Source organism: Manacus candei, unplaced genomic scaffold (assembly GCF_025592945.1).
Source record: "Manacus candei isolate 608988 ecotype Guabito, Panama unplaced genomic scaffold, ASM2559294v1 h1tg000037l, whole genome shotgun sequence".
NCBI classification, from domain to species: Eukaryota; Metazoa; Chordata; class Aves; order Passeriformes; family Pipridae; genus Manacus; species Manacus candei.
In genome coordinates this window covers 8,943,254-8,957,227 of record NW_026138085.1, presented here as the reverse complement: position 1 = coordinate 8,957,227, position 13,974 = coordinate 8,943,254, and the positions used below count along the sequence as shown (strand labels likewise).

At 47.3% G+C, this 13,974-nt stretch overlaps 1 protein-coding gene and 1 long non-coding RNA gene across 2 annotated transcripts in view; both read left to right on the top strand.

Annotated features, from left to right (window-relative positions):
* Positions 1-13,974, top strand: part of LOC127473698 (uncharacterized) — a 901,041-nt gene that overhangs the window by 121,040 nt on the left and 766,027 nt on the right. The window lies entirely within an intron of this gene.
* On the top strand, positions 1,765-7,731 carry BOD1 (biorientation of chromosomes in cell division 1). Its single transcript, XM_051793632.1, has 4 exons — positions 1,765-1,979; positions 3,217-3,341; positions 5,513-5,713; positions 6,925-7,731. The coding sequence occupies exons 1-3, from the start codon at positions 1,776-1,778 to the stop codon at positions 5,709-5,711; spliced, it is 528 nt and encodes a 175-aa protein (XP_051649592.1). The 5' UTR covers positions 1,765-1,775; the 3' UTR covers positions 5,712-5,713; positions 6,925-7,731.

Here is a 13,974-nt window from a genome sequence, read left to right as displayed (position 1 = left end):
GTCTGTGCAGGGCCAGGAGCTGCACTGATAATCCTTGTAGGTCCCTTCCAACTTAGGATATTCTGTGGTCCCCCTGCAGTCCCCTGCCTCCAGGAGTAGCCAGGGCCATAAAAGCTACTGAGTTAGGAGGTGCGGGGTCCTGCGGGATGTCTGTCCTATAAAAAGCATTCCCAGGCTGGTTGGAGAAGTCTCCAGAGTGTCCTGTCAATGCTGTCACGTGTGCAGCATCAGCACAGGGCTCAAACAAGCACCCCTGTGGGTCCCACTGGGGCAGGGCACTTCCATTAATTCCATCAATGCATTCCTGCTCGGGGTTATCTCCCCGTGCAAAGGCAGCGCCTGCCCCAGCGCGGTGCCAGCGGGTTCTGTGCTGGTGTGAGCTGGTCACAAGCGCTGGGGAGGAAGAACTGCTGGCAGCTGTCAGGCAGGAATGTGATTCCAGGGATGCTTCTGAGTGCCTGGGTGAGTCATGGGGGTTTCGTACCCGACTTGAGATAACCATCACGGAGCAGTGACAGTGACCAGGCGCCCCGCAGAGGGACAAATTCTCCGCTGCAGCAGGAGCTCGTGTGTCTCCCCAAAACACAGTGCTCACATGAGGTGCTGCTGTCAGCATGGAGTGTGGGCTCTGTACATGCTGCCAATTTGTCCCTCTTCTCAAAACTTCCCTGTGAGGGTGGTGAGGCCCTGGCACAGGTTGCTCAGAGAAGCTGTGGTTGCCCCATCCCTGGAAGTGTCCAAGGCCAGGTTGGGTGGGGCTTAGAGCAACCTGGGTTAGTGGAAGGTGTCCCTGAACATTGCAGGGAAGTGGAACGAGATGGTCTTCAAGGTCCCTTCCAAGCCAATCCACTCCTTGATTCCATGATTCTGAGAGCTCACACTGCTTCCTAGAGCTGCTTAGTTTTAATCAGGGAGAGGACAAGGCGCTGCACGTTAAATGCTGCTCATTCACTAGTCTACAAAAAGACAGGAGAGGCTGCACCTGTGCAGGGCATCTCCATGGAGGATGGATCTTAACATTCATGCACAGCTTGTCCTCCTGCGTTAGGATGGGAATATCCTAATGAGCTCAATTATTCTGTACAGCGTGATTAGGACTTCTGTGGTCCTTGCTGGTCCCTTCCAGCTCAGGATATTCCATGATCCTGTTATTCTCATGTGTTGCATTTCACAGGTGCAATCACAGTGATAAATGACAGTGATGGCTTAGCACACACAAACTGATATTTTTTTCTGAATTTACACAAGTGCTGCACTCACTACGGCACAGAATCCACACTGGAGTCGCAACCCGGCTGGAAACCCACTGCCATATCCCGATATCCTGGCTGATAACCCCCTGGGACAGGGGATCCCTGACCCTCCAGCTGCACATCCGGAGCATCTGTGCGATGCTGAGGTGCACCCGTGCCCTCTGGCTGGCTGACCCTTCCCCGGAAGGACACGAGGAGCAGAGCCCTGCGTGCCCAACACCCTGTGACCGCCCTGGCCGGGTTATCCCGGCATCCCCATCCCCACCGTTCCCGCACAGCCGCCGGTGCAGCCCACATGGCGCGGCGCGAACTACAATTCCCATGATGCCTCACAACAACAAAAAACGCGCCCGCCCTCGGCCCAGCGGGGCGCGCCGCGGTGCACGCCGGGATTTGTAGTTCTTTACCGCCGCTCGGCCGCCCACGATCCGTAACGCGCCTCCCGTGGAGGACTCGCCTCCCCGTGACGCTCCTCGCCGCGGTGACGCGCGCGGGGCGCGCCGGCGGCGCGGGGCGCGGGCCATGTCGGAGAGCGGCGGCGGCGGCGGGGCCGCCCCGGGCGGGGGCGGCGGGGGTGGCGCGGGGGCCGCGGGGCCCGGACCCACCGACCCGGCCTCGCTGCCTCCCGGCGACCCGCAGCTCATCGCCATCATCGTGGAGCAGCTCAAGAGCCGCGGCCTCTTCGACGGCTTCCGCCGGGACTGCCTGGCCGACGTGGACACCAAGGTACGGCCGGGCCGGGGACCCCCCGCACCCCGCGGGTCCCGCACTCGGGGGCTGCTCTCTCTGCCCGCGGTGTTTCGTGGCCCCGCTGTGACCCCCACCCGAGGCTGTTCCCGAGGAGATCCCGGCTTGGAGCGATATCCACAACCCAGGGGAGGAACAGGCCCGAGAACAGGCTCAGCCTTTCATGTCCCAGCCCAGGCCTTATTAGGAAAAGAGTTTCCCATAAGAACAGTGCTGCTTTTTAGCCTATTCCTATATTTCCAGTACTCATTCCTGTATTTCCAGTTTTCAAACCCAGACACTTTCATCATCAAACATCAGACCTTTCTCTGCTGAGACTCAGACTGTTCTATTTCTCAGACACTAACTCTCTGACATTAATTTCTTCTCAGCCACCACGTGAACCCCTGAGCATTTGTTGTCTGCATGAAGTTGGGTTGTTCACAGTTGCCCTGTCAAAATTCAGCACTTGTTGGATTTTGCTTTCCCCAAACTTTTTACTCTTTCAGCAAGAGCCCCATCCTGGGAGCTGCAGGCGTCATCCAGGCCCAGCAACAAACCACTCCTGGAGCTGTCAGGTCACCTGCACAGAGCAGCTTTGTCAGTGCTACCCAGGACAGACACCACACCTCTGTCACCAGCCCATCCTCCCATAGGCACGTCGGACCCTGAAATATAAATGTCACCCTTTTGTCCTTTCCTTGCATCCAGGATGTGGATGGTCCTGTGTATTTATATGGGTTTGTTAGTTAAATTCCTGTTAAGTGCAATTAAGTTTTCTCAGCTAAAACTCAAATAATTATCTCCTTATTCTTATATGTTCTTAACTTCTCTGTTAGTGCCACAGAGGCAAATAATTCAAGTTCTTTGTTAGTGAAATTGCTCAGCCAGTTTCCGAGGAATTCTGGGACGGAGGGTTTGCAGACAACAAGAACTTTACTTAACTCCTGTCTGTACAGTTTTCATTTCACTAAGTAATACCATGAGCAGACAACAATTTAAAAACCAATCTGTCCAGATATTTGAATTATTGTAACAACACCCTGAGTGTTCTGTACCAGTTGTGTTCTCAGGCAAAACAAGATTCTCTTTGTTCGGAGAGTGAAAGGAGGGAGAATATAGACAACAGAGCAGTCTGTATGTGACAGCAGATGAATTGTGAAGGGCCCTGGCAGGACACTGCTTTGAGGTATTTTAGCTGTTCAACTGGATTTATTTTGTTTTGTTTTTTTTTTAGCCAGCCTATCAAAATTTGAGGCAGAAAGTCGACAACTTTGTATCGACCCACCTGGACAAACAGGAATGGAACCCAGCCATGAACAAAAACCAGCTACGGAATGGGCTCAGGCAGAGTGTGATTCAGTAAGTGAGCACAGTCTGTAAAATGGCACTGAAGCTGCTGGATAAGTAACACATCCCCTAAGCCAAGTAAGAGTTTGCAGAATTAAGCTTTTCACAAGACTTTCTGCCGTGAGTTTCATTATAATAGGGGATGCAATCTCAAAATGCACATTATTACTTTATCTGAAATTGGTATTTTTGATTGGTGAAGTGTTTATATTTGCTGTCCTGCCAAACTATTGCTGCAAATAGTCAATGCTGTGCCTGATGTACTGAGCTGAATGACTTTGATCTTTATCTTCAGAAAAGGGAAGAGGCTTTAAAGAAAGAATCCTGAAGATGCCAAAGCTTGTGTGTGTAGACTCCAACCACTGTCAGGCAACAATCACCTCATCTCTTGCAGCAGAGAGAAGCTTTTGTTCAGCTATTTTAAGATACTACATTGAGGGCCGCCAAGATGATCAGCCTTTCCTCCTATGAGGAAAGGCTGAGAGAATTAGGATTGTTCAGCCTGGAAAAGAGAAGGCTCTGAGGTGACCTAATGGTGGCCTTCCAGTACCTGAAGGGAGCCTGCAAGAAAGATGGAGAGAGACTTTGTACAAGGGTTTGGAGTGACAGGACAAGGGGGAACGTCTTCAAACTGACAGAGAGTACATTTAGATTGGATATTAGGAAGAAATTCTTCCCTGTGAGGGTGGTGAGGCCCTGGCACAGGTTGCCCAGAGAAGCTGTGGCTGCCCCATCCCTGGAAGTGTTCAGGGCCAGGTTGGGTGGGGCTTGGAGCAACCTGGGATAGTAGAAGGTGTGGAACTGGATGATCTTTAAGGTCCCTTCCAACACAAACCATTCTGGGATTCTATGATTGATTTCCAGCATGAAATCAGAGAAAGCCAGATTAAACTGCTGCTGAAAGAATTAGGTTTAGTATCTCTTGCTGCTGCCTCCTGGCAGTCTGAAATATGAGCTTTGGCTTATTAGAAGGAGAAAACCTTTATGGTAAAAGGCATGGGGAGAGAGGCAGTTGAGAACTCGATCATGGCACTTTTGCTTCTAAGGAAAACTAACAGAATGTCTGGGACACAGAACAAACTGTTTCAAGAGCACCTCCTAGAACCTGTAAATCACAAGTATGTCACATTAGTCTGTTTAATCTGTAACTAGAGAAGGGATGTTCTCCAATAGAAGTACAGAATTTCCTGTCATTACTCAGAGTCCTTGAGATACTTTTGTCTCAATGCTCGCTCTTATTTCATGTTACTGTACCACAAGAATTAAGTGGATAGTTGAAGAATGTTACATCAGAGAGCCTTTGGTGAGTGTAAAGTGCTCTTAAGCAGGCCATTAGTGTGAAGAGTATACCCAGTATTGGGGAGTTTGAAGGGTCCCTGTCACTCCTGGAGTTGCAAGACTGAGCTCTGAGGGAGTCCAGATATGTTTCATGCAGGTACAGCTGTGCTGTCACCTGGAGGTGACACGATGTGCCCTGACCCTGCCCCCTCTCACTCACCAGCTTTCATGGCCTTAATAGTCCTGTGGCTCCTTTTCCCAGTGCCAGGCAACGTCTCCATTTCCTGTCCCCTGCTCCCTTGCAGACATGACTTAAGCCTTCTAGACAGCCTGTGGCCCACAATCCAAGAGTCTGACGCAGCCCCTGAAGTAATAAGTCACTTCAGTTACTAGTGTTCAGTCCAGAAACTTTGCTGTGTGCTCAATGTCTTGTTTTTATAATTAATACCCATCTGTCTAGACTAACAGTTACAAGGAGCGAGTGACAGTCCTGTTATTAGGGGGCAGGGCTCTTCTCCCTCTGGTCAGCCAAAGAAAAGACTGTGCTCTCACCTGCCCTCCTCCTCAGAATAGCTTGTTTCTCTTGTTTGTGCCAAAATGTGTTTGTTTGCTTTCATGTTGACCTCATTCCCACATGAGCCCTATTAAAAGTGGCTCTTGTCCAACGTGTCATTTAAGTACCTGGGAGACCAGATGTGAGTTGTTAATTCTGTAGGGAGCAGTGAGAGGGGGTGAGGGGAAATAGGTGATTGAAACAACTCCCTGTTAAGGATCTACTGAGTAGGCTGCAGTTCTCACCATGTTAATGCTAATTGCAGTTGACAGGAGGGCTCTGGAGAATTACTGGAGGAGATCGGGGAGAAGTTTTTCGGAGGAGCTGAATGACTTCTTTGTCTTTGTTCAAGGTCAGGAATGCTGGAAGCTGGAGTGGACAGAATTATTTCTCAGGTGGTGGATCCAAAACTAAACCACATCTTCAGGCCCCAGATAGAGAGGGCGATTCATGAATTTTTGGCTGCACAAAAGAAAGAGGAAAGTGTGCCAGCTCCTCCTCCAGAGCCTGAGAACAAGGATCCTCCTGCTCCATCTCAGGATGCCTCCTAAAGGTCTTGTATCTCTGCACTTACTGCTTACATTTTTCATGTACCTCATCTCTCTATAATGCAAGATAGAGGAGACATTGGTTCTCCCAGGCTTGGCAGGGAGGACACTTTGATCAGCAGCTTGTTGTCAATGTCACAGTCATCTGAGCTGCTCCCACTGAAGTGTCTGCTAAAAATACACTGGGACTGAAGACATAGGTGTGATGTAAAACAGCTATCAAGGAACACTGTAGACTCTGCCAGTGCTGATTTTAGAGCAGGCCAAAAGGCCTTTTATTCCAGTAAAGCACATCCAAAAGAAAAAAAAAAAGCATATCCAGCAGCGATTGACTTGGAATTGGCTCGTTAGCCTTCAGAACTATATCAAATGGATTAAAAATATATATCCTTTACTGAAACACAGCCAAAAGTAGAGTGGTGACAAGTTATTGTGCTTTAACATTGAAAGGTTTAGATATCTCTTCTTTGGAACATACACTGAAGTGTTGAATTGTTAGTGACCAAAATAATCCCCAGTCGGGTAAGGGTAACATCTCTGGGGGTGAATAAGTTCATTCCAAATTAACTGGTTTAAACAGAGCAACCTGTCTCTTTCCAGCTGAAAGGACTGAGGGTGCCTTTGTTGCAAACAAGTTCATTCTGGCTTTTGTGATTAAAATAACTCCAGGGACCATAATTGCTACTCTGTCTTAGCACAAATGACTATGTGCCCATCTTTGCTAAGGCCCGGGATCTAAACGTTGGTTTTAATATTGAGGCCCATGTGCACACTACTGAGGAACCACTATCTTGATGGGAAATTCCAATCTGCAGCTTTGCTGGGGAACCTAAAGCCATACTGCATGAAAGGAAGTTAATTGCCAATTGTTCCATCTGCCAGGCTTTCTGAAAGCAAAAATATTCTTTCTCATCTACAGCTGATTTATTAAGAAGGAACAAGTAACCTACAATAGCTGTTCCAATGCTTGGAATTACTAGAGCAACTAGCATGGGGTTTGGCTCAACAGTGTAAGTTTTAAGTGCCTGTACTGTCATCCTGAGTTTTTTACCTTTGACTTGCAGCTTTAAGGCCTGAGATCTTCACATTTATGTGGTTCAGGTAGTTTAAAAGTCCATTATAACCCTCAGCAAAGTGCAGCTGTTAATGTATTCTAGTCTGTCCAGATGCAATGACTTGTACCTGTACGTCCTCTAAACTCTTTTTTTTCTTGCAGGGAGTTCTGATACTGAGCAGCTGCAGTTGCAACATGCCCTGTTAGATTGGCAACGGATTGCTGTTCCCTTTGGTGCAGGACTGCTGTCTGCCAAAGATGAATAACCTTTATCAGACCTGTGGGAAGGCATTGAAATGGTGAAATTCGGGTGCACCTGGAGTTCTGTGTGCAGAGGCACAGCCAGAGTGTGAAGATATTTTTGCTGTGAACTGCAGAGAGCAGCATGTATTCATTAGTCATGGGGGTGGGAAGGAAAAGGGAGTTGGCTGTTGTCTGGAGGGGTTTGAGATGATACTAATAGCATGAAGAAAGGAAAGAGGTTTTGGGGTGGGATATTCAAGTAAGAGCTGTCAGATGTCCTTGGATACAAGCCAGATGAGAGGAAGCATCTTGCACCTTGGCTGCATAACACAGCACTGAGTAGTAGATGCCAAGTCAGGTGTAACTGCCTGCTTTAGGAAGTACATTTCCTGTTTAAAACTGGAAATAAAGCTTCAGGATCAATTATCTAGATAACCTCTGTTGCATCACAGGAACATGTTTACAGTTGGCTATGACTATAGCTGATTTAACTCTTATTTCCTAAGGAGCTCTGGGAAGCAAAGGGCAGCAGAGCAGATGATCAGCTTAAAGACTTCTCTTTCCTGTGAAATTTCTCAGGTGCCTGGTGGAAACTGTCCTATGCTTTCAGCTTGAATGCATGCAGTGTCCTCTGGATGACAGTCAAATAGAGAATGTGATCAACTATTCTGCCAGCAAATGTCCACGCCTTTTTGCAATAAAATATTTCAAAAAGCATCTCTGAGCCCTGGCTTTTTTAGATTTTTTTTTTCTTAAGGAAAAACTACTTAAAGAAATCCCAGAGTCCCGACTGCTGGAAACCTGGTGAAAGTGTGACCTTACACAGCTCATGGGTTAATCCAGGTTTAACAATGTGGGCCTGTTTCATATCATGAAATAAGATGGTTATTAGTATTCCTTTCCATATAAGATGTCTTTAAAAAAATCTAAAATATCATGAAGACTGAACGAGTAAAGGACTCTCTCCTGAATGTTGGTTTGGTGGTTAAAGACTGCTCTCCAAATCAGTAGTAGATGTTTTTCCTTAGAGCCTTAAGGGCAGCTCTTGGCAGAAAAAGATCTCTTACCTCCTTGGTAGGGTGTCTCGACCACTTCTTTGAAACTGAGCCATTTATTTGAGGGGAAAAATGCTTCAGGACTCTAGAAAGAGCAAATGAAAAGGATTCTGACTGTGCTTAGGCAAATTCTGTACTACAACAGCAGTAGCCAGGGAGCAAGGACACCAGTTCAGTTTCTAAAAGTAGCAAGTAGAACTGGATTTACTGCAGCAAGGGGGGAATCTGAACCTGCATTTCCTACCTGACGAGTGCTTTAGCAGATGAGTTAAGGAGAACAGACTGAGCCATTGTGGTTTTTGAAAGATTTCTCCATTGTTCTCTCTTGACTGTGGTGCTGTGTTAAACTGAGCACTGACACTGCTGTGCCTTTGGTGGGGCTCAGCCTGTGCACAGCTGCAGTGACTATGGGAACCTTCAGAGCAGAACTGAAGCACCTAATGAGTTCAGGCAGCCAATCCACATTTGGGATCATAGGCTTTAATGTTTGAGGTCTGAAGTCCTTGCTTTGGATCACAGCCTTGGAAGTAACAAGCTTTGGAAGTATACCTGACACAATGGGACAGTGACAAAACTTAATGATGAGGAGATGGTAGAGGAAGAGCCCTTTGATGATAAGCATCTGTCCCTGGTGACTGATACAATCAGGATTCCAGCCTCAATAACTCAGTGATAGTATAGAAATCTCAACACCAGAACAAAAGAACAAGTTTGTACCCACTGCAGAAGTGAAACTGTTCCTGTAGCAGAATGTTGGACTAAAGTTAGTGTATGATTCAGTTTTTGCTGTGCTGGATGTGTTAAAGACAGTCTGAGGAGTTTGCTGAGGCAGAGGGGCCTAAGACACTTGAATTCAAGAAGCAGTTCTCACATTGTGCAGACATCTCAGTTTAAGCAGCACTTGCAGCACTGCAGAACTTTCCTTACTTTCACACCATCTATGTTCCCTTCTTTCCTATCAAACCCTGGACTGCAGCCTTACAACAGTTCTGGTGTCTGTTACTTTGACAGTGTCCCAAATGCTGTCATGTTAGAAAAACTGAGAGCAGAAATCTACTGCCTTTCTCCCATTATTCCTGAAGAATGTAAATGTAATGCATATCACCAAACACACAAAGCAATTCAGGTTATTTTTACAAACATACGCATTTTAGTCCAAGATAACTTTAATTACAAGTACTGAGCAGGAGTTAAAATGATGAATAACATGTTTCTAACAATCTTGAAGTAAAACTGATTCTGTAAATTACTAATAGGAATTTTCTGATTTTTTTTTTATTTTTTTCATGCAATTCTTACATAAAATAAATTGATGATTCCTGAGTCACTGGCTGTGTAACTGCTCTGTGATAACTCCAGAGATGCAGATAGCAACCTGGAACAGGTACCAACAGAGCAAGGCAGCCACCACAGCTCCTGATCATCTCAACAAGACCAGTTTCACCTGAGGGTGGATTTTGGGCACGTGCATTCCTGAAGCCCTTTTGCAACTGCAGAGAAGGTTTTTGACTGGGTCGTTTGGTTCAGATTCAATACCACAGCATTAATTTAACATAATCAGTTCAGGAGACATCTCACCATTGTGCTGCTGAGTGACATGGAAAGAGTAACTCAGTGTAAAGGCTTGAGCCAAGCCCTTCTCTGCCCTCATCAGCTGTTTTACTGACCAGTAAAAAGTTCCTTGGCAAGTCAGGCACTGACTCAAGCAGATTTCACCAAAAGAAACAGAAACAAAACTGCCATTTCTATGTGATCTCCAAGGTCCCTTCCAACCCAAGCCATTTGATGATTCTGTGATTATATATTTAGCCAGTTCCTGGTTCAAACTCACAAGGGACTGGAGCAGTTTAACTCTTTCACAGATATTTTGTGGTTTATACTGTAGTGAAAAATATATTTTACCAGCTTTCTAAAAGAGAGCTCAGCTCAACAGCTCAGGAGCAATCAGGGCCTCTCCTATGCACAACCACCAGCACTTACAAGCACAGGGACTCCCTATTCCCTTCCCTCCTTTTCACAGCGTGGCTGTTCGCAATTCGGCCGTAAGAGGGAGATAAACCATTACTGCATTTCTCCGTCCCCATGCCTCGGTGCAAATCCCAAGCAGATACAGAATTCCAAAGCCTTTGCTGACTCCTGAGTGAATCAACTCAGCAAGGTGTGGAAACAGCTTTCCCGAAGTGTTTCCACAAACTCTTTACTTGTCTAGTGCAAATCACACAGTAGATACTGTCATTTTCGAGAGGTTTCCAAGTAATAGGAAGCAAATATCAATTAGGATCAGGGGAAAAAAGTGAACAGCCCAAGTGATCAGGGAAAAAAATCAGATTTAAGATGTGAAACTATAAATCCTGACCAACCCAAATCTGTAACTCACTGATCTGGTCTGGGGTGAACAAGGTTGAGGCTAAAACAGTAACAGCAATGCCTGCAGCTCCAGCTGGTTGTGCCATGAGATTGTATCAGAGCCATTGCTTCAGTTCCTGCATTTTTGTGATTCAGGTGCTGAGCCCACAGCAGTGCCGAGTCAGCCTCAGGAACATGACTGGGCAGTAACCAGCTCTTGTCTAGACACCATCGAAGCCACGGCACAGAGAAATGTGCTACCTCAGCCATCAGACTGGGAGCTGCTCCACCAAAAACTCCCTCCAGCACTGGGACAAGCCCAAGGAAAGGCACCACAGCAAAATGCAGCAAGTCCAACCCACCTGTCCAGGGTAAAGGAGCGTGAGGACCTCCTATTTCACTGATTTCATCTCGCTAACTCTCAAAAGAATTAGTGCCTTTCACACTAATATCTTTATAACAGATCCCTTTTTCTAAGCAAATAGGTAAAATAAAATCCCCAAACCAGTTCAGGTCTTGGCCCTACAAAGAATTCACATAAGGACAGATGGCTGCAGTTTGCTTTGCAGAGCTGAGGCCCTTGGGAAGTCCAAGCAACTTCATACAGTAAAATGCATCCATTTTGGAAGGGATTTGTAACAGAAATAGAAAACCATTACCATGAGTTTCATATTTCATTGCAACTCTGCAAAAGGGAGATAAAATAATCCCGTTTCAGAGAACACTCATAAATTTCACATTTTCTACAAGGGGGCAGCACAACCGCAGCAAAAAAAAGAAAATCCAGCCGTAACTCTTCCCCCACAGCACTCCCTGTGAGACACCAAGGCATTAAATCACTCTTCTCTCTAGCTCCTCCTGCTAAGACTTAGTCCTCTAAGTAGTTATGTCCAACTTCTACCACCAGAGCAAAACCAGGACTCTTTTGACCGAGACAACCAACCTCAGAGATCACCAACACCAGCCTGAGCTCCACACCTTCACTCACTGGCTTCTCCAACCAGCAAAAAACAATGCTACAAACGCAAGACCTTGCAAGAAGCACCCTACCAACATAAAACCTTTCAAGGAAATGTAAATAAAGTCCAGTTCACCCTTACCTTGCTCTGGAGAGCTGTCTGCTCCACTCACCCCAGGCTCTGGCACTCTCTGTGTTCCCAACTGACTCAGCCCCAGCTGTAGGGGCTCAGTGGAGCAGTTGATCTCACCTGCACCCAGGGCACATTTGAGCCCTTGTCTTCCCTCCCCACCCCATCTCCCTCCCAGGGAAGGAGCTAAGCAGTTTCACCTGCAAAGAGGGACAACCAGCTGTGACCCTGCTTGAATCTCCACTTCCTACCGGGGAGCTCGGACATAGCCATAATCTGATGCAAAAGTCCATCTTTCCCCAAATGGCATGGAAAAGTGGGGTTTGGCAGCTGCTGGCCCCACAGGTGATTCCTGACAGTTCCAGCTCCCCACTGGCTCAAACATGCAGAACTGGCAGGTCCCCGAGGCTGACACTGCTCCCCAAAATATCCCACCTGCTTCCTGCAGGGATGTCACGAGGGTATAAGGGGTTGGGGTTCTCAAGCAGCCACCCTCAGTGGCTTATTATGGGGACAGATTTCTTTCCCCTTTTTACCCACGACTAAGCTCAGTGCAGATTCTCCGGGGTACCGGAGGGTACGGGGGAAGGGGGGGGCACCGGGCGGCCGCTCCATCTCGAGCAGATTTACAGCAGCCTTCCCAGCCCCCTTGGCTGTCGGGGAGCCGCAGGGGTCCGGAGGGCACGGGAGGGGGTTGCTGTGGAAACAGCACGCCCCGGTCAGCCGATATCGAGCCCCCCTCGCCCCCCACCCCGCGGCCGCCACTGCCGACGTGCGGGGCCGCGGGTGCGGCTCCGGGGCTGGGATCGGCAGCGCTGGGCTCTGCGAGGGGCAGGGGAACAGGAGGAAAGGAGGTTTATCAAAAAGACAACCTGATGCAGGATACAAGACATGGGAGTTTGTGTTTGGGTGGTTTGTTGTTTTTTTTTCCTGAGGAACATAAAATCACGGTTTTCCCGACCAAAACCAAAGTCTGTCCCCAAGACGCCGCTATTTTGCCTTTTGGCACCACTTTCACCGGGGGGCTGCTGAGGAAAACAAGGGGCTGAATCAGAGCTGGTCACCCCAAAGCCCAGCTCCTCCTCAAGCTGCAGTGGTTTTTGGGTAGGAAATAAAACATTTATCTGGTTACAAGACTCACCGACACTCAAATCAAATTTTGTGTGTTTTGGGAAGCTGGTCTCCTCCACAGAAAACAGAAGAAAAAGTGGAAGTTTGGTGGGTAAGCTTAACCCAGGTCCCTGTTAGTTAAGCCATTTTGTATAATTTTTGTATCAAGGCAGGGTTTGATATCAAGGTTTCACGGGGAGCACTGGGCATGCAGACCCCAAGGGGATCACACATCCCTCCCAAAGCCTCACTGCCCAGCAGAGCTGCCTGAAGAAAGTTATAGTGGGAATTTGGGCATGAAAACCAAAGAAGCATGTGAATGAAGTGCTGCCACAGGTGGAAGAGCCATCTCATGTCACGGTATCCTTAGGGACAAGTGCTAGGAAGTCTGCACCACCACAGGGAGCCCATATAAAGTCCCATTGAAGCCCATATGAAGTTCCTGAAAGCACCTGTGTAAAGAGGCAATTGATTTCTTGGCCAGTGCTGCAGACGTAAGAAATTCAGGGAAATGTGAATTTGGGTATGTTTTTAATTAAGTATTAGGACTCTTTGCACTTTGTCCATCCCAAGTGCACTTTGTCCGATCCCACTTGAGAGAAGTGCTCACTATCCCAAAGCCAGGGAAATCTTCCAAGCTCATAATTAAGAAATGTGTCCCTGAAGGATTTCCTGACCAGGATTACTCCAGGTCTAAGGACAAATCTGGGTTTTGCTTTGATTTTCAGCCATCTCACCTTTAGAAGCGTTTGTGAAATGATTTGCTGCCTTGACCATTGATCTTTCCAGAACAGATTAAAACATCCTTGTCTGTCCCTCTCAAGCTCCGTTCCTTCAGTTACGCCTGAAAGAAAAACCTCTCCCAGCCAGAACTGTTTTACTCTGGAGGCTTCAGGATTTTGAAGGGAGCAGCTCTGAGAAGCAGTAGGAGAGATGACAGAGCTGCCTTTGAATTTAGCTGTGATGAATAATTTGTAATTTCTGTAGATGTAATATGTATGACATCCCTTTACCTCTGTGAGAGCTTTTGACTTGACTGCAAAGAGTGAAATCAAAGGGATACTAATGAAAGTGAACTGAAGCGAAGGCAGAGCTCAAATACCAACCTGCAGGACACCGAGTCACTGGGAGTTACTGGAAAATGATCAATGGATAATAATCCCAGCCACACCAGCAGCTCAGACTTCTGCAAGCATTAACCCAGGGCAGTTGCAATGTGAGAGCCCATCCAAGAGAAATAAAGGCATGGAAATAATGTTCTTGGGAACTGGAAAAGGGTTCCAAAAGAAACAAGTTTACAAGATACTGGCGCATAATAGTAATTAAATTGCTCTCGCTGGAAAGCCGTTGATACATAGCAAAGAATTGGT

Bases quoted from the DNA above. Each gene is read 5' to 3' on its own strand.
- BOD1 (XM_051793632.1), top strand. From the start codon at position 1,776: ATGTCGGAGAGCGGCGGCGGCGGCGGGGCCGCCCCGGGCGGGGGCGGC. The intron at 1,980-3,216 runs GTACGGCCGGGC...TTTTTTTTTTAG, and splicing joins TGGCCGACGTGGACACCAAG to CCAGCCTATCAAAATTTGAG. The intron at 3,342-5,512 runs GTAAGTGAGCAC...TCTTTGTTCAAG, and splicing joins CTCAGGCAGAGTGTGATTCA to GTCAGGAATGCTGGAAGCTG.